This window comes from Sciurus carolinensis, chromosome 6 (assembly GCF_902686445.1).
Source record: "Sciurus carolinensis chromosome 6, mSciCar1.2, whole genome shotgun sequence".
Taxonomy (NCBI): domain Eukaryota; kingdom Metazoa; phylum Chordata; class Mammalia; order Rodentia; family Sciuridae; genus Sciurus; species Sciurus carolinensis.
This window is the reverse complement of record NC_062218.1, coordinates 79,900,973-79,923,404: the sequence shown is the minus strand read 5'-3', so window position 1 is coordinate 79,923,404 and position 22,432 is coordinate 79,900,973. Positions and strand designations below refer to the sequence as shown.

The window sequence follows — 22,432 nt, the reverse complement described above, 5'->3', positions numbered from 1 at the left end:
AGTAAAATACAAATAAGGATACAGGAAGATAGAAAACTATACATTTTATTTAATAGATTTATTTACCAAACCATGTAGCTTGCAAATAGCCAACATTTTCCCAGTGCCCATGAGCATTTGCAACAACTACACATGCATGTGACTATAAAGAAAATCTCAAAAAAATCTTCCTTTATTCCAAAAGGAAGGAAAATCATAGGCCATTACTCTAACTATACTACTCTTAACATTAGAAATTAATAAGAAAAGTATATGCAAAGAAATAAAAATCAAGCCACCACTTGAATAAAAAATAGTCTTGAAAGTCTAGTGTTAACTTCATGTTTGACATGATATCTACTGCAAAGGACATAATTTGTCCAAGGGCCTAGACTGCTGCACCCAAATGATCAGTGTGTGTCCAGACCATTCTTTTCCATAGACTGCTCCCAGGAACTCCATGAAATACTCCTTGTGGCATTGTTTTTCCCACAGGAACCAGACCCATATTGCAGACTAGAGTTCTTCCAATCTCAGACAGCTCCCTCCCCTTTTTCCTCATAGATTTTCCTCTCAGTAAATCTCTTATTCATCTAATTCCATTATGGATTTCACTTCTCAAAGGGTCTGGACTAACACATATGTCAAAGAGTAAATCAACACTGCAATTACAACTTACTTAGGAAATGATAATAAGTTCGTTACATATCAAAAGGGCACAGACAAATCTATAAGCAGATAATTACTTCTAGGTAGCCGGTGCCCCTGGGTATTAAGGGCAAGTCAGAAAGCACAGATAATAAGCAGGGGCTAGTGAAGAGATGGCCTTTAAAATTCAGGCCAAAGAAATGTTGTGGGGTTTTTTTTGTTGTTTGTTGTTTGTTTTTTGTTTTTTTTTAATAAGAGAATAACCCATTGCAGGGTTTTAAGCAGGGATGCAACATGATCAACTCACATTAATGTTGGACCTTTAATAATAATAGCTTCCTTGGGAAATGCTCTGTTCATGATCCCTGGCTCCAGTCTTTTAGGGGAAGCCAGAAAGTAAGCGAATGATGGTAACAGTGAAATCAGGTAGTCTATAGACATAATGAGCAGCAGTGCTAACAAATAGGTGGCCCTCATTAAATATTTGTTGACTGGACTGACTGTACATATGCACAAGCTGTCAGATTATGCATTTTGGAAGAAAAGTTCTTTTAAAAAGATTACCACCTGACTGGGCATTTTGATATGATGTAATGAATGAGCTTACTTCCGCTAGTAACACATAGCATGAGTCCCATTTCTTTCCAGTTACCTTCATATCCAAGTTCTTGGAAACAGTGTCCAGAGCAGATATGAGGTCTTGAATTGATTTCTCTATTTGCCGGTACTCATTCCTGATAAAGTGTATGTCTCCAGAAAGCTTCATGATGCTTGAGTCACATCTAGTACCAACATGGAAATCTGTGTGAGATCAACAGCCTCATAACATTTTAAATACTCTAAGATCTGTGCATTCATTTGATGGCAAAAGTTCTACAGGTTTTTGGAATAACTTGTTGGTAGATGTAGCAGCATGTATAGGAATCTCCTTCTTCATTTTTTTTTCCTTCTTGATGAGAGAAACCAGTTTGAAAACATTGGCCTGAACCACAGCACCAAATTGGTATACAGGGAACATTGGAATAAGTTGGGGCAATGTTTACATTTTCAGCATTATATTAATTTATTCAAAGGACTTTTAACAGATTTTAATTTGGGGGGAATACACCCTGCTGTCTTTGGTTAGGCAAAATTGATAAAATTTCCTCTTCTTTATCATGTTTTGGATCCACTTTGCTCCCTTTAATCCAAGTGTTTTGAATCCACTTGACCCCTAGATCACCAGTTCTCCTCTTTTGGGTAGAAAAGGCACCCCAGCCAATCCATCTTAAAAAATAGAAAAAGAAAGAAAAGAAAAGAAAAATCACCTTCTTAGCCCCAGTCAAAACTCCTGTTCCTTGAGTGGTCTTAACCAGCCTTTGTTTTATATAGGGACAAAAATAATTCATATTAATGTATGAATGAAGTTTTTGTTCATTTGATAGTTTAGGGAAGGAACTCGGTGAGATGGAGCTGAGTTGAAGATTAACCATCTTCCCAGCATGTCAGGGAAGAAAACACAGAGCCCTTACCCTCCTACCATTACACAAGACCTCTTTTGGAGACAGCAAGCTACATACTGAATGAGTGATCAGTTTCATTAAATGTTCCCTGAATTCATGACAGATGAAATGGAGAACACTGAAGGACTGTGTCTTATATGTCTGAATTATCAGAAAGCACTTTAACAATTGTTATTTCATAAAATAACTGTTGTGACTATCTTCGAATAGTACGAGAAACTATATTTTCATGTTGCCAGGCTAAGTGCTATAAGTATTATTTGTATTATGACCATCAATATTTTTATTTTCAAAAATGAAAATTTTTCCTTAAGATTTTTGATGCAACAGAATTGAACCAAAGGTGAGTTAAGAAGCATGCCCTTGAAGGAATGGATACCAGATGACTGGTGATGGGAGCAGAGGCTACTGGAGAAAATTTCAGGAATCAGTCTAGTCAAGAATAAGCTTTCTCTCAGCAAAGGAAACTATCAGCAATGTGAAGAGAGAGCCTACAGAGTGGGAGAATATCTTTGCCTCTCATACTTCAGATAGAGAGCAAATTTCCAGAATCTATAAAGAACTCAAAAAACTCTACACCAAGAATACAAATAATGCAATCAACAAATGGGCTAAGGAAATGAACAGACACTTCACAGAAGAAGATGTACAAGCCATCAACAGATAGATGAAAAAATGTTCAACATCTCTAGTAATAAGGGAAATGCAAATCAAAACTACCCTAAGATTTCATCTCACCCCAATTAGAATGGCGATTATCAAGAACACAAGCAACAATAGATGTTGGCGAGGATGTGGTGAAAAAGGAACACTCATACATTGCTGGTGGGGTTGCAAATTAGTGCAGCCACTCTGGAAAGCAGTATGGAGATTCCTCAGAAAGCTTGGAATGGAAACACCATTTGACCCAGCTATCCCGCTCCTTGGCCTATACCCAAAGGACTTAAAATCAGCATACTACAGAGATACAGTCACATCAATGTTCATTGCTGCTCAATTCACCATAGCCAGATTGTGGAACCAACCTAGATGCCCTTCAGTTGATGAATGGATAAAGAAACCGTGGCATATATATACAATGGAATATTACTCCGCAATGAAGAATGATAAAATTATGGCATTTGTAGGCAAATGGACGAAATTGGAGAATATCATGCTAAGTGAGATAAGCCAATCTCAAAAAACTAAAGGACGAATGATCTCGCTGATAAGCAGATGAGGACATATAATGGGGGGTGGGAGGGGTTAGCATTAGAGTTAGGGTTAGGTTTAGGGTTAGGGATAAGGAGTGTGGTAAGAATGAAGGAAAGAAGGACAGTATAGAGGGAAAAGAGGGGTGGGAGGGGTGGGGGGAAGGGAAAAAAAATAATGAATCAAACATCATTGCCCTATGTAAATGTATGATTACACAAATGGTATGCCTTGACTCCATGTACAAATAAAGAAACAACATGTATCCCATTTGTATACAATAATAAAAAAAAAGAATAAAAGCAAAAAAAAAAAAAAAAAAAGAATAGAAGTAAGATGGTATACACCAAAGTCATGCTCCAAAGCCATTTTCTATGTTTGTCTATAGAAACTGTCATTGTCAGAACTGTACTCCTATTATTGATTAGTTGGAATGTCCTTATGTGAATTTATATTAAAATCCCCAAAGAATACATGGGAATGCTTGCTCCTCCACTGCTTCCAGCTACCTCCTTCCATCCCTTCCTCATTTTCTACCCCCAGGGACATTTGCCTGTGCATTGAAGGCCACTGGCCTCCATTGTCAGATTTGGTCTCTGATGTCAGGCCAGGCTTTGAGTTCTGGCTTTGTTACTTTCTAGGTTTGTGATCTGGGACAAGTTTCTTCTATGAGTTTCAGTTTTCCTCATCTGAAAAAAAAAAAGAGGGGGTGGATAGCAATGCCAAGGTCACTATACACAGCTGCACAATCTGTCTACCATGCAACTCCTGAGGGTGTCACACACTTGGGCAATAGTGCACACATATCTCAGGAGCACTGTGTGTTCAACCTATAGAACTTAAGTGGAGGTCCTGAGTAGCACTACTTTGTAAAGTTATTCAAGGAAGGAGGTGATGAATGTAAAGCAAGTGGCCAGTACCTAGTGCAGAGGGAACACCCATAAAAGATTAGCAGTTACCATTTATTAGTCATCTTGAAGCTGCCACATATTCATCCTCACCTCCTCTGGCCTCCCCCACAAACCCAACCTATGCATGTCAAAGTGAAGGATTGATAAGCAGGTTTCAAACTGCATACTTTGTTCCAAAAGGAAGTTCTCCACCTCCTCTTTCTTTAAAATGGTTTTATTGTTTGTATTAAAATAGTAACGTGCCCATTGTAAAAAATCTCATATAATACAGAAAAAAAAAAGAAAAGAAAAAGAAAGAAAAAATGAAGAGAAGAGTTAATATAGTTTAAAGTCCCACTTCTCAAAAATAACATTGTTACTATTTGGTCATTATTTTAATAATAGACTTGTGTGTGTGTGTGTGTGTGTGTGTGTATTTATATGCAGTTGTCCTTTGGTTTCTATAGGGGAATTGTTCTAGGACAGCCCCAGAGCCCTGAAGATACCCAGTCCACAGATTTTTCAAGTCCTTTATATTAATGGAATCCTGCCAAATACTTTAAGTAAACTTTATTTTACCTGTTATACTGAATGCAGTGTAAATGCTATGTGAATATTTGTTATCCTATTATTGTTTAGGGAATAATGACAAGAAAAAGTCTGTACATATTCAGTACAGTATGGCTGGCTATGTATTTCACTACGAGAGATTTGTTTCTAAAATAAAGAAGTTATAAAAAGTTATTGTAGATTGGAATTGTTATTTTTTTTACAATCCCATTTTGTCATATGGGATATGACAAAAACGGAGGAAATAAATTTATATACTTGTTCCTTCAATAGTTCTGTGAATATTTTGCTATTTTTAATGCTAAATTTTATGACGCGTGTATTGTGTTCTGTATGCAACCAGAATTCCTACACTTGTTGAATCTTTATTCTTTATTTAGATTCTATAGTTCTTAACAGTCCTTTCAAATCATGATTCTTTTTCTGAGATTCCTTTTTTTGTTGTTTTTTAATTCCTTAGTTGGCCATATTTTGTCATTCAGATTTCAAAAGAAGGGCTCAGTAGTGTTAGAATTCTTAAGTTCTTAAGAAATCTGTTCTCTTACATCTGAAAGGTAAACATGACAGATGTCGCTCCATTCTTTTCTGGTGCTGGTTGAGATATAGAAGTCTGAGGTGATTACGCTTTTCCCTTTTGTGTGATTTGCTCTGTCTACCTAGGTGCCCAGTGATTCCTTATCCTTGATGTTCAGTAACTTCAACCAGGATAATTTGGGTTAATTGTTCTTATATCAGTTTTTCCAAGGACAAAATTTTACTTTTTGTTCTCTGTTTCCATGAAATTGTCTTCTCTTTCATCCATGATGTTAGTCATATACATAACTTATCCATTTTTATATCAAAAAGCATTTTCTTTTCATTTGGTGTGGCTTCCTCATGCTTTTTATTTTTATAACTCTTATAATTTTTAGTTCTATTTATCCTGCTTAGGAGCTCCTACAGTAGATTTAATCTCTAATATTTTCATTTTTTTTCTTTCATCTTATCCCTGAGGAATTCCAATTTACCTATTTTCTTTTGTTATCTGATACCCTCTTTTGGGGGGGAATTCTCATATCTAATTTTTAATATTAACTTTCATCAAAGTAAAACATGTTTATTATTTAAAAGTCAATAATAAAAGGCAAATAACAAAAAACTATAGGAGTTTTCCCTTATCCAGTTTTGCAGTTTCAATTACCCATGGTCAATCATGTTTGAAAGTATTAAATGGAAAAGGGTGAGTACAGTACAATTAGGTATTGAGAGAGAGAGAGAACACATTTACATAACTTTTATTACAGTATATTGTTACAGTTTTCATTTTATTGTTAATCTCTTACTGTGCCTATTTACAAATTAAACTTTATCAAAGGTATGTATATTTAGGAAAAAACAGTATATATAGGGTTTGGTACTATCTGTAGTTCTAGACATCTACTGGAGGTCTTGAAGATGAGGGGAGGCTACTGTTCTGTGGTTCCTGGCCTTTCCCTGCTTCTCTTAGTTCCTCTCTCTAGAGGCAATTGCCTGAAAACCTTTGAGATTTTTGTGGTGTGAAATCAAGGTTCTCAGCTTATCCTACAGCTTTAGAGTTGGTTTTATAAAATCTGCTAAGGCAGTTTCCACATGTCCTCTTGTTTCCTCATGTCCAGGGCTTCTACGCTGATATCCCTTGTCCTTGTGGGTTTACATTTTAAAGAGAGACTCTTTACACTGTAGATTCGTTGGGGTTTTGGAAGGAGCCAAATTACACACAATTATTCATACCACATTCTTTTATCTCTTTCTTTTGCTCTTAATTTCTTTGAGACCAGGAGACTTCATATGATCTCTTATTTTCCTGGCCAACACATTCTTTGACCTGTGTTTTTGTATATTCATCTATCCATCCCAGAATGATCTGTCTTTTTGGAAATGGTAGTGGAAATGATTTTTATTTTTATTCAAGGGTAGATTCTGCCTATCACTATTGACATCTTTGAATGTTTCTGGCTACCCGAAGAAGATTTGGTGGGTAGGTTTGGTAGAGGGCAGAGACCATACTCTATTAAGTCTTGTAGTATTCAAATCTGGTATTTTTAGATTTGGAGGTGGGCGAACATCTCCTAACTGTCCCCTGATAAGACAGACTGGAGAATCTCATATCAAACATAAGTCAGAGCTTTTCTGTGGTGACACTTTTGCCTCCTATCCTTCCTCAGCCTGTTGCACTCCACCCAATCTCTCAGCAATGAACTGGCAAGGAGGGAGTCCTAGATGAATGAACTGATAAAGATCACCATTGGATTTACAGCTAAAGCTCCCTAGCCATTCTACATTGTTACCCTTATCTCTAAAGGGACATTTCCTATCTTTTGTCCCACTTAAGCCCCCCAAAAGTATTGCTGTATTAAAATTATTTTGCCAATACCTTTCAGGATTATGACTCTTGATTTGGAGGAAATATTTGTTTAAGGTCTGAGAAGGACTGTGTCAGTTCAAACATCACAAAATTTGTTCTGTTTGTGGTTAACAGTTGTGACAAATTCCATGTTATATTAAAGGTGATTTTCTTTTCATTTTTCACTAGCATTGAGATCTCTCCAGAGAGGAAAGTGGAGTTAAGTGTATTCTGTCCTCTTTAGCCAGAAGTATCCCTTATCTTTCAGAAGTTGTGAATATTCACAATATCACCATGTTTTTTTCAAAGGACATGGTTTTGCTTTTTAATCATACATTAACCCAATTTATCAGTTTTTAAAATGCAGTCTTGCTTTGGAGTCTAAAGAGTCAAAGTGGCAAGCAACTTGACCTCCTCTGCGGCTGAAGATTGTAAGTCATAGCCATCCCTATCCAAGAAGTGTCCTTTGCACACCCACTGTTTCCTTTCTTGCATTTGAGACTCATTTATCAAATAGAGGAGAAGGTGTCAAGGGTAAGTTGGGGAACTTTGAGAACCTCATTTCATTGGAATTCCTTGCCTTTAAACTGTCACTATGTCTGGGTGCAGGAAAAAAATTATAAAATTCTAAGAACATTGTACGTATTAAATATTGAGTCTGATTTATGAAGCAGCAAGGTGATTGCTAAGAATTATGTTAAAATAATCAACTAAATTTCACTTAATTTCAAAATGCTAATTGGTATTAAAGTCACTAGATGTGGAAAGCCTGTAATCAATATGCCTTAGCTTGTCCATTAGTCATTTGTCTGGCAAAAATACAGACAAGAAATGGGAGAGAAAGGACGAATTTAAGTCTCATGGCTTTCAGCCACATTTTGTCTCAGATTACCATATAGAGTTCAAACTTTTTCCATAAAAAGGAGACATTTCAAGGAAAAATAAGACCTTTCCCAAAATCACTGCTTACAATTGAAGATAAAAGTAAGTAAGAAATTGGAGCAAGCCAGGTGCAGTGGCCCACTCCTGTGGTCACAGCTAATTGGGAGACCGAGGCAGGAGGACTGCTGGAGGCCAGGAGTTTGGGATCTGTCTGGAAACACAGCAAGACTCTGTTTCAAGAAAATGAATAGGCGATCCAAGATGGCAGACTAGAGGGTGACTGCATCTCCTGTTGCTCCAGAACCCAGGATTCAAGAAGGGGAGGCATTGAGAGACTTGGACTAAAATAAAGCCACGGGGTGAGTCTCCCCCACTGGGTGAAGCTTGGCTTGGGCGGCAGGCCCGGATAGGGGCGCCTTATCAAGGTAGGGCTGGGAAGCTGGAGTCTTCCCCAGACAGCCCTGTGGCTCCTCCCACACAGCCAGCTTCTCTAGCTTCTTGGAACAGGCCCCCCAGTGAGAGCCTTTCTGCACAGAACCAGCTCCAAGTCCCGGAGCCAGCGCGGCGAGCTCTGGCCCGCAGGCAGCTTCAGGGACCAGGACAGGGCAGCCAGGGACTTCTCCAAGCAGCCCGGCTCCCTCTGGCGGGAGGCGCCATTCAAGGCTAGCTTCTCAGAGCAGACCGCCCAGAGAGTCTTTCTACACAGAGCCAGCCACAAGTCCCTGAGTCAACGGAGAGCTCTGACCTGCAGGCAGCCTCTGGGACCAGGGCATGGCAGCCAGAGACTTCTCCAGGCAGCCCTGCCCCCTCCAGCCACAGGCTCTTTCCACAGGGCGATCCAAGATGGTGGACTAGAGGGTGAATGCATCTCCAGTCACTCCAGAACCCAGGATTCAAGAAGGGGAGGCATTGAGAGACTCAGACTAAAATAGAGCCACGGGGTGAGTCTCCCCCACCGGGTGAAGCTCGGCCTGGGTGGCAGGCATGGATAGGGACAGCTTATCAGAGCAGGACAGGGCAGCTAGAGTCTTCCCGGGTAGCCCTGCTCACTCCGGCGGTGGGCTCCTCCCACAGGGCCAGTTTCTTGGAGCAGGCCCCCCAGTGAGAGCCTTTCCACACAGAGCCATCTCCAAGCCCTGGAATCAGTAGTGGGCTAGGGGCAACTTAGTTCAGAAGCACTGCATTTTCAAGTTCCTCCAAGACTTCAAGCTACTGAAGGCTGGGAGGTGATACACTGGAAATCTACAGGGACACTATAAGCCAATAGAGGAAATCTGCAATATCTCAGAGTCCCACTGACATCTGACCAATATGAGAAAACAAGGGAAGAAAATGTCCCAAACAAACCTAGATACTACATCAATAAAACCCAATGACAGCACAGCAGAAGAAATGTCAGAAAGGGAGTTCAGAATGTACATAATTAAAACAATCAGAGAAGCAAATGAGGAGATGAAAGAGCAAATGCAGGCATTAAATGATCGCACCAATCAACACTTAAAAGAGCAAATACGAGAAGCAAGAGATCATTTCAATAAAGAGTTAGAGATACTGAAAAAAAAAAACAAACAGAAATCCTTGAAATGAAGGAAACAATAAACCAAGTTAAAAACTCCATAGAAAGAATAACCAATAGGATAGAACACCTGGAAGACAGAACCTCAGACATTGAAGAAAAAATATTTAATCTTGAAAACAAAGTTGACCAAACAGACAAGATGGTAAGAAATCATGAACAGAATCTACAAGAATTATGGGATATCATGAAAAGGCCAAATTTAAGAATTATTGGGATTGAGGAAGGCTTAGAGAAACAAACCAAAGGAATGAACAATCTATTCAATGAAATAATATCAGAAAATGTCACAGATATGAAGAATGAAATGGAAAACCAGGTACAAGAGGCTTATAGGACTCCAATTATACAAAATTACAACAGACCCACACCAAGGCACATTATTATGAAAATACCTAACATACAAAATAAAGACAGAATTTTAAAGGCCGCGAGAGAAAAGAATCAAATTACATTCAGGGGGAAACCAATACGGATATCAGCAGATTTTTCATACCAGACCCTAAAAGCTAGAAGGGCCTGGAACAACATTTACCAAGCCCTGAAAGAAAATGGATGCCAACCAAGAATCTTATACCCAGCAAAACTTACTTTCAGATTTCATGATGAAATAAGATCCTTCCATGATAAACAAAAGCTAAAGGAATTTACAAAAAGAAAGCCGGCATTACAGAACATTCTCAGCAAAATATTCCATGAGGAAGAGATGAAAAACAACGATGCAAATCAGAAACGGGAGGAACTAGCCTAATGGAATAGCCAAATAAAGGAGAAACCAAATCATGTCAAAAAAGAAAAATGAGTCAAATGACTGGGAATACAAATCATATCACAAAATAACCCTGAAGGTTAATGGCCTGAACTCATCAATCAAAAGACATAGACTGGCAGATTGGATTAAAAAGAAAAATCCAACAATATGCTGCCTGCAAGAGACTCATCTCATAGAAAGAGATACCCATAGACTAAAGGTGAAAGGATGGGAAAAAACATACCATGCACACGGACACAGCAAAAAAGCTGGAGTATCCATCCTCATTTCAGATAATGTGGACTTCATGCCAAAACTAGTCAGAAGGGATAAAGAAGGACATTACATACTGCTTAAGGGAAGCATAAATCAGCAAGACATAACAATCATAAATATCTATGCCCCGAATATTGGCTCATCCACGTACGTCAAACAAATCCTTCTCAATTCCAGAAATCAAATAGACCACAACACAATAATACTAGGCGATTTTAACACACCTCTCTCACCACTGGATAGATCTTCCAAACAAAAATTGAATTAAGAAACCATAGACCTCAATAACACAATCAACAATTTAGACTTAACCGTCTTATATAGAACATATCATCCAACAAAGAACGAATACACTTTCTTCTCAGCAGCACATGGATCCTTCTCTAAAATAGACCATATTTTATGCCACAAAGCTACTGTTAGCAAATACAAGAAGATAGAGATAATACTACCTTGTACTCTATCAGATCATAATGGATTGAAATTAGAAATAAATGACAGAATAAAAAACAGAAACTTCTCCAATACCTGGAGATTAAATAATACACTATTATATGATGAATGGATAACAGAAGACATCGAGAGGGAAATAAAAAAATTCTTCGAAGTAAACGAGAACAAAGACACATCATATCAAAATCTCTGGGACACTATGAAAGCAGCACTTAGAGGAAGATTTATTCCATGGACAGCATTCAACAAAGGAAGTAGAAATCAACAAATAAACGACTTAACACTACAGCTCAAAGCCCTAGAAAAAGAAGAGCAGACCAACACCAAAAGTAGTAGAAGACAGGAAATAGTTAAAATCAGAGCCGAAATCAATGAAATTGAAACAAAAGAAACAATCAGAAAAATTAACAAAATAAATAGTTGGTTCTTTGAAAAAATAAACAAAATTGATAAACGCTTAGCCACACTAACAAAGAGAAAGAGGGAGAAAACTCAAATTACTAAAATTCGGAATGAACAAGGAAATATCACAACAGACACGAGTGAAATACAAAACATAATTAGAAGCTATTTTGAAAATCTATACTCCAACAAAACAGAAAACCTCGAAGACATCAACAAGTTTCTAGAGACATATGAATTACCTAAACTGAACCAGGAGGACATATACAACTTAAATAAATCAATTTCAAGCAATGAAATAGAAGAGGTCATCAAAAGCTACCAACAAAGAAAAGTCCAGGACCAGATGGGTTCTCAGCTGAGTTCCACAAAACCTTTAAAGAAGAGCTCATTCCAATACTCCTCAAAGTATTCCATGAAATAGAAGAGGTGGGAACCCTCCAAAACTCATTCTATGAAGCCAATATCACCCTAATACCTAAACCAGACAGAGACACATCGAGGAAAGAAAATTTCAGACCAATATCCTTAATGAACATCGACGCAAAAATTCTCAACAAAATTTTAGCAAATCGCATACAAAAATATATTAAAAAGATAGTGCACCATGATCAAGTGGGTTTTATCCCAGGGATGCAAGGTTGGTTCAACATCCAGAAATCAATAAATGTCATTCACCATATCAACAGACTTAAAGTTAAGAATCACGTGATTATTTCAATAGATTCAGAAAAAGCATTCGATAAAATACAGCATCCCTTCATGCTCAAAACACTAGAAAAAATTGGGGTAGTGGGAACATTCCTTATCATTGTAAAGGCCATCTATGCTAAGCCCATGGCTAATGTCATTCTAAATGGTGAAAAACTGAAAGCATTCCCCCTAAAAACTGGAACAAGGCAGGGATGCCCTCTTTCACCACTTCTGTTCAACATCGACCTTGAGACTCTAGCCAGAGCAATTAGACAAACCAAAGAAATTAAAGGGATACGAATAGGAAAAGAAGAACTCAAACTATCCCTGTTCGCTGATGACATGATTATATATTTAGAGGAAACTGGAAATTCCACCAGAAAACTTTTAGAACTCATAAGTGAATTCAGTAAAGTAGCAGGTTACAAGATCAATGCTCATAAATCCAATGCATTTTTATACATAAGTGATGAATCTTCAGAAAGAGAAGTTAGGAAAACTACCCCATTCACAATAGCATCGAAAAAAATAAAATACTTGGGAATCAATCTCACAAAAGAGGTGAAAGACCTCTACAATGAGAACTACAGAACACTAAAGAAAGAAATTAAAGAAAACCTTAGAAGATGGAAAGATCTCCCATGTTCTTGGATAGGCAGAATTAATATTGTCAAAATGGCCATACTACCAAAAGTACTATACAGATTCAATGCAATTCCAATTAAAATCCCAATGATGTACCCTACAGAAATAGAGCAAGTAATTATGAAATTCATCTGGAAGAATAAAAAACCCAGAATAGCTAAAGCAATCCTCAGTAGAAAGAGCGAAGCAGAGGGTATCACAATACCAGATCTTCAACTCTATTACAAAGCAATAGTCACAAAAACGGCATGGTATTGGTATCAAAATAGACAGGTAGATCAATGGTACAGAATAGAGGACATGGACACAAACCCAAATAAATACAATTTTCTCATACTAGACAAAGGGGCCAAAAATATGCAATGGAGAAAAGACAGCCTCTTCAATAAATGGCACTGGGAAAACTGGACAACCATATGCAACAGAATGAAATTAAACCCCTATTTCTCACCCTGCACAAAATTCAACTCAAAATTGATTAAGGACCTCGGAATCAGACCAGAGACCCTGCATCTTGTAGAAGAAAAAGTAGGTCCAAATCTTCAACTTGTTGGCTTAGGATCAGACTTCCTTAACAGGACTCCCATAGCACAAGAAATAAAAGCAAGAATCAACACCTGGGATAGATTCAAACTAAAAACTTTCTCTTAGCAAAGGAAACTCTCAGTAATGTGAAGAGAGAGCCTACAAAGTGGGAGAATATCTTTGCCACTCATACTTCAGATAGAGCCCGAGTTTCTAGAATCTATAAAGAACTCAAAAAACTCCACACCAAGAATACAAATAATCCAATCAACAAATGGGCTAAGGAAATGAACAGTCACTTCACAGAAGAAGATATACAAGGAATCAACAGATATATGAAAAAATGTTCAACATCTCTAATAATAAGAGAAATGCAAATCAAAACTACCCTAAGATTTCATCTCACCCCAATTAGAATGGCGATTATCAAGAACACAAGCAACAATAGGTGTTGGTGGGGATGTGGGGAAAAAGGTACACTCATACAGTGCTGGTGGGGTTGCAAATTAGTGCAGTCACTCTGGAAAGCAGTATGGAGATTTCTCAGAAATCTTGGAATGGAACCACCATTTCACCCAGCTATCCCACTCCTTGGCCTATACCCAAAGTGTCGCTGCCTGCAGCAACAATTGCGCAGGTGTTTATCGGAGGGGCCTGGAAATAAACTATTTTTCCTATATTCACTAATTTATAGAGGAAGAGAGACTTTGAGAGAAGGATAGGCTTTGCTTAGAGGAAGAGAAACTTTGCTTTCAGGAAGAAAGATGAGACTTTGCTTAGAGGAAGAGAGACTTTGCTTAGAGGAAGAGATACTTTGCTTATCAGGAAGATAAACTTTGCTTAAGGAGAAAGTTTTAGAGAAAGAGAGGCTTCTACGCTTATCAGAGATCTATTTCTTAGTTCTGCTGCTTCTTCTTAAAGGTGCGTGCTGCATCCTGTGAACTAAGGGTGCGTCTATCGGAGGTGCTTCTTAGTGATGCGTCCTGCGTACTGTGATCTACCTATCTGTGATCTAGAGGTGTGTTCTCAATTCTCCGCTCTGTGATCTGCCTTCCCCTGCTGACTGCTGCTTCTCTCTGCGAGCTGCTTCTATCTGCTTGCTGCCTTTTCTTTTTCCTTTCTGTTAGTGGCTTCTACTCCATTTCTTTCTGCTAGCTGCTGCTCTTACTCGCTGCTTCTTTTCTTCTTGCCACTTTTCTCTGCCTGCTGCTGCTCCTTACTGTCGTGCCCCTGCCCATCGTCCACTTATATTCCCTCCAGGAGGCGGAGGGCGGGGCACGCCAGTTGCGATCAGGGGAGGAGCCAGCTGCCCTATCATGGCAAGGGTTAAAACGAGCAGGTCCGAGCAGGTGTGCTTGGGAACACCTGTGCAAGGGTTGTGCGCGTGGACTTAACTGAATACGGCCAGTGATAAATCACCTGCGTGTGCTTATGTCAATTAACCTCCTCACTGCTGATGTGATAAGGCGCCGTTCTGGCTGGCACAGCCCCCAACACAAAGGATTTAAAATCAGCATACTACAGAGATACAGCCACATCAATGTTCATTGCTGCTCAATTCACCATAGCCAGATTGTGGAACCAACCTAGATGCCTTTCAGTTGATGAATGGATAAAGAAACTGTGGCATGTATATGCAATGGAATATTACTCTGCCACGAAGAATGATAAAATTATGGCATTTGCAGGCAAATGGATGAAATTGGAGAATATCATGCTAAGTGCGATAAGCCAATCTCAAAAACCTAAAGGACGAATGATCTCACTGATAAGCGGATGCAGACATATAATGGGGGGTGGGAGGGGTTAGCGTTAGGGTTAGGGTTAGGTTTAGGGTTAGGGATAAGGAGGGTGGTAAGAATGGAGGAAGGAAAGACTATATAGAGGAAAAAGAGGTGGGAGGAGTGGGGGGAGGGGAAAAAAACAGAATGAATCAAACAACATTACCCTATGTAAATTTATGATTACACAAATAGTATGCCTTGACTTCATGTACAAATAGAGAAACAACATGTATCCCATTTGTTTACAATAATAAAAAAAAGAAAAGAAAAAAGAAAAAAAAAAAGAAAAGAAAAGAAAAAAAAGAACCAAAACAAAAACCATGGGTGTAAAACCATGTTCCTGAGATGCCATCATTCTCTGCAGCCTATAAGTCACTTCAAGTTAAATTGAAATTTTTCCTGAAACCATAACCCTTCAGATTAAATAAATGATTCTGTAATTAAAATTAGATAATTAAAAGCAACCACATTAAATCTACATCTATAGTCACATAAATGCAGCAGTTTTATTTACAAAATTCCTGAAAGGAAAAATACTATCAACAACTTCTGCACCCAAACAAGTAAACTAGACAAATCCTAGTTTGTCTTAATTAGCAAGACTTAAGTGGACATTTTAAGGGTTCCTCTAGTTAGCCATTCCTTTTTTAAAAGTTGAAATCTGTGTACTAAAAAGTCATAATTCATGGAATGTCTTAAGATTTGACTTATGGAAACCTGATCAGATGGCTAGAGATGTTGGCAATTTACAACCTGCTCACATAAATGGGTGAGAAAATTTTTTAGTCTAAATTAATGACCTGCATGTTTTTTCTTTACCCAATTCATTCCTTACATGTAGATTCAATCTTTTCAGTGTTTGGGTTACTGGTTCAACACAAGCCAGGAAAATAACTTCATGGTAATCAGAATGTTACCCAACTGTATATTGTTTACTTTATTGTAAAAATACTGGTGAACAATGGTCAATAAATTGTTTTATATTCCTTAAAAAAAAAAAGAAAATGAATAAATAAAAAAGAAATGGGCAGGGATGTAGAGCATGTGTTAGCACGCATAGTCCTTGAGTTCAATCTCTGGCATGCCCCACTCCCTGCCCAAAGCAAAAGGAAGAAATAGAGCAGAGCAAAAAGAGTTGTATATCTCTTCTTGATGTAATTCTATGATCTCTGGGTTGCTTTTAAATTCATTTTTTGTATGCAAAATAGGATTTCTAAGAACAAAATAATAGGTTTGTAAATGACTCATGGCCAGTGTCATCAGCACACACCAGATTGAACCAAATCCTGCTTCATTCACTGGTGAAATTTTTTTTTTTCTTTTTCGCAGTGCTGGGATTGAATTTAGAACCTCATACATGCTAGGCAAGTGCTCTACCACTAAACTACATCCCCAGCCCACTATGTTTCACTTAAAATGGATATTTGGTGTTTATCATTTTGCAAAAAACTATCCAAGAAGGTTTGTGGATTTGCTCATGTTTATTTCATTATCTTGCTTCTTAACTCACCCAAATACTATAAAAATTCTTACATAATATAATTGTATGTTTTTAATCCAAATATAAAAATTCCTTTATGTTGAACAGTATATAGTTATATATAGTTTATTTATGTACTCACAGACAATATTAATACAATAATTTTGTATGTATAGTTTCTGGGTTATCAGTTTTTCTTTGATGACAGTTTTCCAATCATGAATATTATTCCCTAAACTGTCTTTATTTTTATGAGGAAAGAAACCATACTTCAGAACTGCACTGTTTCCCAGAGCCACTCTATTATGTGTGGTGTAGGTCAACCAAAAACCTGGGCTCACCATGGCCTCTACACCTTCCCCTTTGAGCACCTTACCCTTCTGGTTAACATCCCACAGACTTCTCATGTGGTGCTAACCAAATACAGTATTACCCTCTGATTCGCTCTGCATTTCCTTGTCAAAACTGCTCCTCATTTCATATTTCTTTTATTTTTATAATATTTGCTTTTTAAAAAATATTGATGAACCTTTGTTTTATTCATTTATTTACATGCGGTGCTGAGAATCAAACCCAGTGCCTTACACATTCGAGGCAATTGCTCTACCACTGAGCCACAACTTCAGCCTTCTCATTTCATATTTCTGCTGAATAACATGAACATTCAACTGGTCCCCAAGCCAGAAACTCTGGTAGATATCCTTCACTCTTTTATCTTAACTCATCTTCCATGTTCATTCATGTACTAATCCTACAGGTTCAATTTTCCAAATGCCCTGTCCTGGACCTCATGACCAGAGCCTGTGTTTAGGCCCTTGCCACCTTTCACCTGGGTTGCCTCTGATCTATCTCTATTCCCTTTTTCTGAACCCTACCAATTCAGTTACAACAGGAATGTCACCAAACTTACCATGCCCTTACCTGAAATCCTTCCATGACTATTGACAACCTAACTATTAACTATTAAAAATCTCATACAAAATATGCTATTCAAAACTTCATCTGTTTGGCAGAAAATCCCTTGTTTAGACAGATAAGTAGCCCTTGCCTATTTTAAATGTTTTACTCATTAGAATCTGACAAGTGGATATTTTGTATGGGTTGTAGGTTGTGTATAGATGTTGGCATTTGGGCAGTTGTGGGTTGTGAAAACAAGACTCCAGTCACTTCCAGTGAAACCAAATTGAATATTCCATATAAGGGATCTTGAATAGAATGTTGGGTCTCTCGAGCAGCATGAGGCTTTCAAAGTTCTAGAGACATTTTTTCAACTACTGTGTCATCAGTTTAGCTTAATTTAAAGTCAATACCTTGTTATGTAAAATATGGAATTTATTTAGGAATGAGAATTCAATGGCTAAGAACTGATGGCTAAACATTAGTTTCTCTTCTCACCTGGCTACTCTTCCCCGAAGGTCTCCCACTCCTTGCAGGTGTTTGATGTTTAGGTCCTGTACTGCAAAATTAGTTCCTGTGGCCACCTGATCTCGAGCTCTTATTTGGTCTTCTAATATCTGTAATTTTGAGTTAAGATGGCAATTAATTTCCCATCACACATGGTAAGAAAACTTCATTTGAAGCAGATGAATGCATTTTGTAGTTAGGCCCAGGTGATAAGTGAGTGCAAGAGGCCTGTCTCACAGAATTAATCTTGCTATGTCTGGAGGAGGTAGCATGATTTGATTGTAGCTGATTGCTGTCATGTGGGAGCAATATCTCACTAGTGTTTCAACAAAAGCTAGAAATTGAGGCTTTATGTAAAATATCTCAATTTAAAAATATTGGCATCTTATTAAAAATCTTTAAGTGCTATATAGATCAAATCGAACATACTTATTGGTTTGATTTGGCCGTAAGTTGTCATTTGGCCATCATCAATATAAAAAATTTTCACACACACACACACACACACACACACACACACACACACAATTTCAGTGTGGGTGATCAGATAAAAAAAAATTTTTTTCAGTGTGCATCAGTCAGGTCCTTTATGGACTGAATCAGAGCCATAATGAAGCTAATACAACTGATGCAAGCCAATCGGAATCAAACCATTTCATATGCATGGTGTGAAAGGGGTTTATTTTAGGTTTTTTAGAGAACTAAAAGGTTTGTGGCATATGTGCTTTCAATTGTATTGTTGAGTATTTTGGAAGTGCAGCTGTCTTTCCTATACTACCAGGTCAGTAGTCCTGAGAACAGTGGTTTTAATTTTTTGCACCTATTTATAAAAGTTAATTTTAAAATTGAAAAAAAAAAACTGCCTATCCATAGCAAAAAATTATATTTTAGTTGACATTCAAATTCCAATGTGAAGTGCTGACATACACAAATTTTTTGTTGTTTTTGAGAAAAAAGTGAGAGTATAGAACTTCAGAAAACACAAACAAATTTGGATTTGGGGAAACATTTGAGTTTATTATATTTGACCAAGTTCTAAACTATGTTTAAAATTCTGTTTATGAATTATACTAGGTAGAGGAGTATTTTTGTAGCACATGTTTTATGGGAATTTCAAAGGCCAAATACAGATAATTCCCATTTTTAAATTGGCAGACTGAGAATACCCAAGAGCAAATAAAGCCATAATTGAAGACATAAAAGTGTCAAAAACACTAGCTAGAGTTTGTTTTTTGCCTTTTTGCATATATGTAGGTCTTTTTTTAAATTAAAGAACAATAATGAAAGGGAACTTTCTGTATTTTATTTTTTTAACCTTTATTTTATTTACTTATTTACTTTTTTATGTGGTGCTGAGGATGGAACCCAGTGCCTTACCTGTGCTGGGGGAGCGCTCTACCAATGAGCCACAACCCCAGTCCAACATATTTTATATGAAACTTGTTAAACACTATAAACACAATTAAGACATAAAAAGTATGCTTGAAAAACATTAGTAACAAATGTTATTGCCAGGGTTTCATTGGTGTTCTGCAACCAGTATTTACCTGTTGGTTAGAGAGAGCTGAGTATGCATCTCTTCCCAACTTTGTGTTCAGTGTTTGAAATCATAGTGAAGTATTTACACCATGCAAATAGGCAAACACCAAACACCAGATTATTTTTTACTCACCAGAAAAAATACTTCTTATTGTTAAACAATTATCATTGTACCAGTGGTTAATATCCTTAATATGTAAAAGAGCTCATCAAATTAACAAGAATTAAAAAGTGCTAAAGCCCCCAAAGACAAATTGGCAAAAAACATGAACAGAATATTGGCAGGGGAAATACAAAATTTCACAGTCACTTTAAAAAAGTGAATTCAACACCTTCAAGAAAAAACAGATCTCATTTCTGCCCTATGAAATTAGCAAAGATTAAAACATTAATCCAATGCTATCATAGGTCCAGTGAAAAGTCACTCTCAAATAATGCTAATGAAAGTATAAACTAGTGTAATCTTTCTGGAAACCAATTTGGCAACATGTATCAAGAATTTTCACAGTATTTATATCCTGGTAGTTCTACTTCTAAGAATATATATTATGGATATAATCCCAATGCAGATGTATATTTATGCACAAAGATATTTTAACATTAAGAATAATTAAGCAAATCATGGTATATGCCTCATTCAAGGAACTTTTAATGACATGAAAGGTTTGTGTTATAATTTTATGTTAAAGACTGTACTAACAAAAATAGATTCAGTCTCCTAAACAGAATACTTACAAAGGCTAGAGGGAGATATATCCGGATGTTTGTGGAGATTGACATTTCATGGTGGAAGTGTGAGAAATTTTTTTCTCAGGTTTTAAAATTTTACCCTGAACTTCCAAAATAAATACAGTGAACAAGAATTGCTTTATAAATTGGAGCAGGGGACCCACAATAAGGCAATGTTATACAAAAACAATTCTTTTTTTTTTTTTTCAGTTAAAAATGTTATTTTTAAAACATAATTAACAGTCTGCTTTAAAAATAATTTTCTTTTAAAAAGAAACAAGCTATGTAACTGCTGCAATTATGGTAAGCTAAAAAAATTATTTTTTCATTCCTTTTATGGACCTGAGTCAAATGTTAGTTCACATTTGGATCTATCTTGCTGGTTGGTTTGCAAATGGACTGACTGGGTTGCTAAATTTAGGCTCCTTTAAAATATTTGAATAGCATCTATTTCTCTATGAAATGTTTATTACTTAATAGTTTTAGTTATTCACTAAAGGTAACCAAACAGTTTCTACTTCATAATGTTTTAACAGTGTTATCTAAAGCCTTTAAAATATATTTTTTAACTTTAGTTTTCCACACAAATCAGCTCTATTCATTTTCTCTATTCATGCCAAACCCTTAGTAGGACTTCAAATATTTTGAGTTTTATAATTTTTTGGAAAATGTTTTGACTTTTTTTTTTTTAGAACTAACCTAAATTAATCAATTGTGTAGGAAAAGGAACTGTGTAAGATTCTAGAGATATGGAAAATATCTTCCCTTTTAATACAAAGAGTATTTTATTCAGGTATAATTAATATTGAAATGCACAAATCAAAGTGCACAGCTGGATAGATCTTGACAAATATGATCAATTATGTAACAATGACCCACATCAAAATACAGAACATGCTTAGAAATATTTTGGTGAGAATGTTCTTTCAACTGCCAGGAAGTTTTGATCATGTATGGGAGTCTTATTTTGGTGCTAGTGCTGTACTTACTTGATTTTCTGGTCATCTTAAAAAGCACAGAGCTGCTTGCCTCTTGACACCTTTGTGACACTGTCATGTCTGGAAACACCACTGGTCACATTGACTTTTTGGGTACCAGGGTCAATTCAAAATGAGCTACATACCACTAAAATTCCCTTTGAAAAGTTTACTAAGAGTTTTTTAACTTTCCATATTTTCTCAGTTGCATTACGGGTCTGCTAGACTCTACAGATAGAAAATACATTCATAAATATCCTTGGTCTTAAATTCAAATTCATGAGCAAGTCATTTCTGGGTTAATTCCATGGTTAGTGTTTAGTGTTTTTATTGTTGTTTTTTGTTTGCTTTCAATTCAGTATTCTCCCTGATAGTAGAAAGTGGAGGGCATTGTCATTTCTCATTATTTCATACTTTTTGACCAGGTTCCTAATGTGTATTTTCTGGAACCCTTGCCCAAAAGTTGTTGACTCAGATTCATCATGCACGTGTACTCTAAAAACTCTGAAAGACCTACAATAATACCTTGTTTATCTTGGTCTAGCCTAAGAATTTTTCTTTTGTGATTAAAAATCTTATTTTTCCTTTAAAACCTTAAAATCATTCCATTAGACAAAAATAGACTGTGATAAGCACTGTGGATAAAAGTAGTGTTTAAGGGAGGTCGAAATGTTGGGCTGAGGAGGAATGCTATCTTACACAGTATAAAGGAAATCCTCTTTGAAGGTGGTATGAAAAGAAACCTGAAGGAAATAAAGAACATTCCACAGGAATACCTGGGGTAAGATGTTGCAGAGTGAACAGCAAGGAATGACTGGGAGACCAGCATGGCCAGAGTGAAGGAGACATGCGGAGACAGAGTCAGAGATTGCTGGTTCAGGTGGTGGTGGACCTATGAACCAGCTTGTTGTGCATTATGAATACTTCTATTTGGAATCATTACATTATGAGAACTTTGGAGATTTAGACTACAAAAGTTTCTCAATATGTGGTATAATGTTAAATAGTTGTCTTTGCTTGATACAAAATATATATACAATAAATATTTTTCCAATGGAAGTTCTTTCTACATTTTGGTATAAACAAGTAGTCCAAAAATTGAACTGTTTTTCTCTGGGGCAGCTATAATCATTTAAACAGAAACAACAGCAACACATTTCTCCAGTTGAAAAAT

The 22,432-nt window shown here is 36.9% G+C and overlaps 1 protein-coding gene across 1 annotated transcript in view; it reads right to left on the bottom strand.

Annotated features, from left to right (window-relative positions):
• Fam81b (family with sequence similarity 81 member B) overlaps positions 1-22,432 on the bottom strand; it is a 142,563-nt gene that overhangs the window by 27,201 nt on the left and 92,930 nt on the right. The window contains exons 7-8 of the mRNA XM_047554749.1: positions 18,005-18,123; positions 1,280-1,409 (exon numbers count right to left, since the gene is read on the bottom strand). Of these exons, the coding sequence (XP_047410705.1) occupies positions 1,280-1,409; positions 18,005-18,123 (249 nt within the window). The remainder of the gene's footprint in view (positions 1-1,279; positions 1,410-18,004; positions 18,124-22,432) is intronic.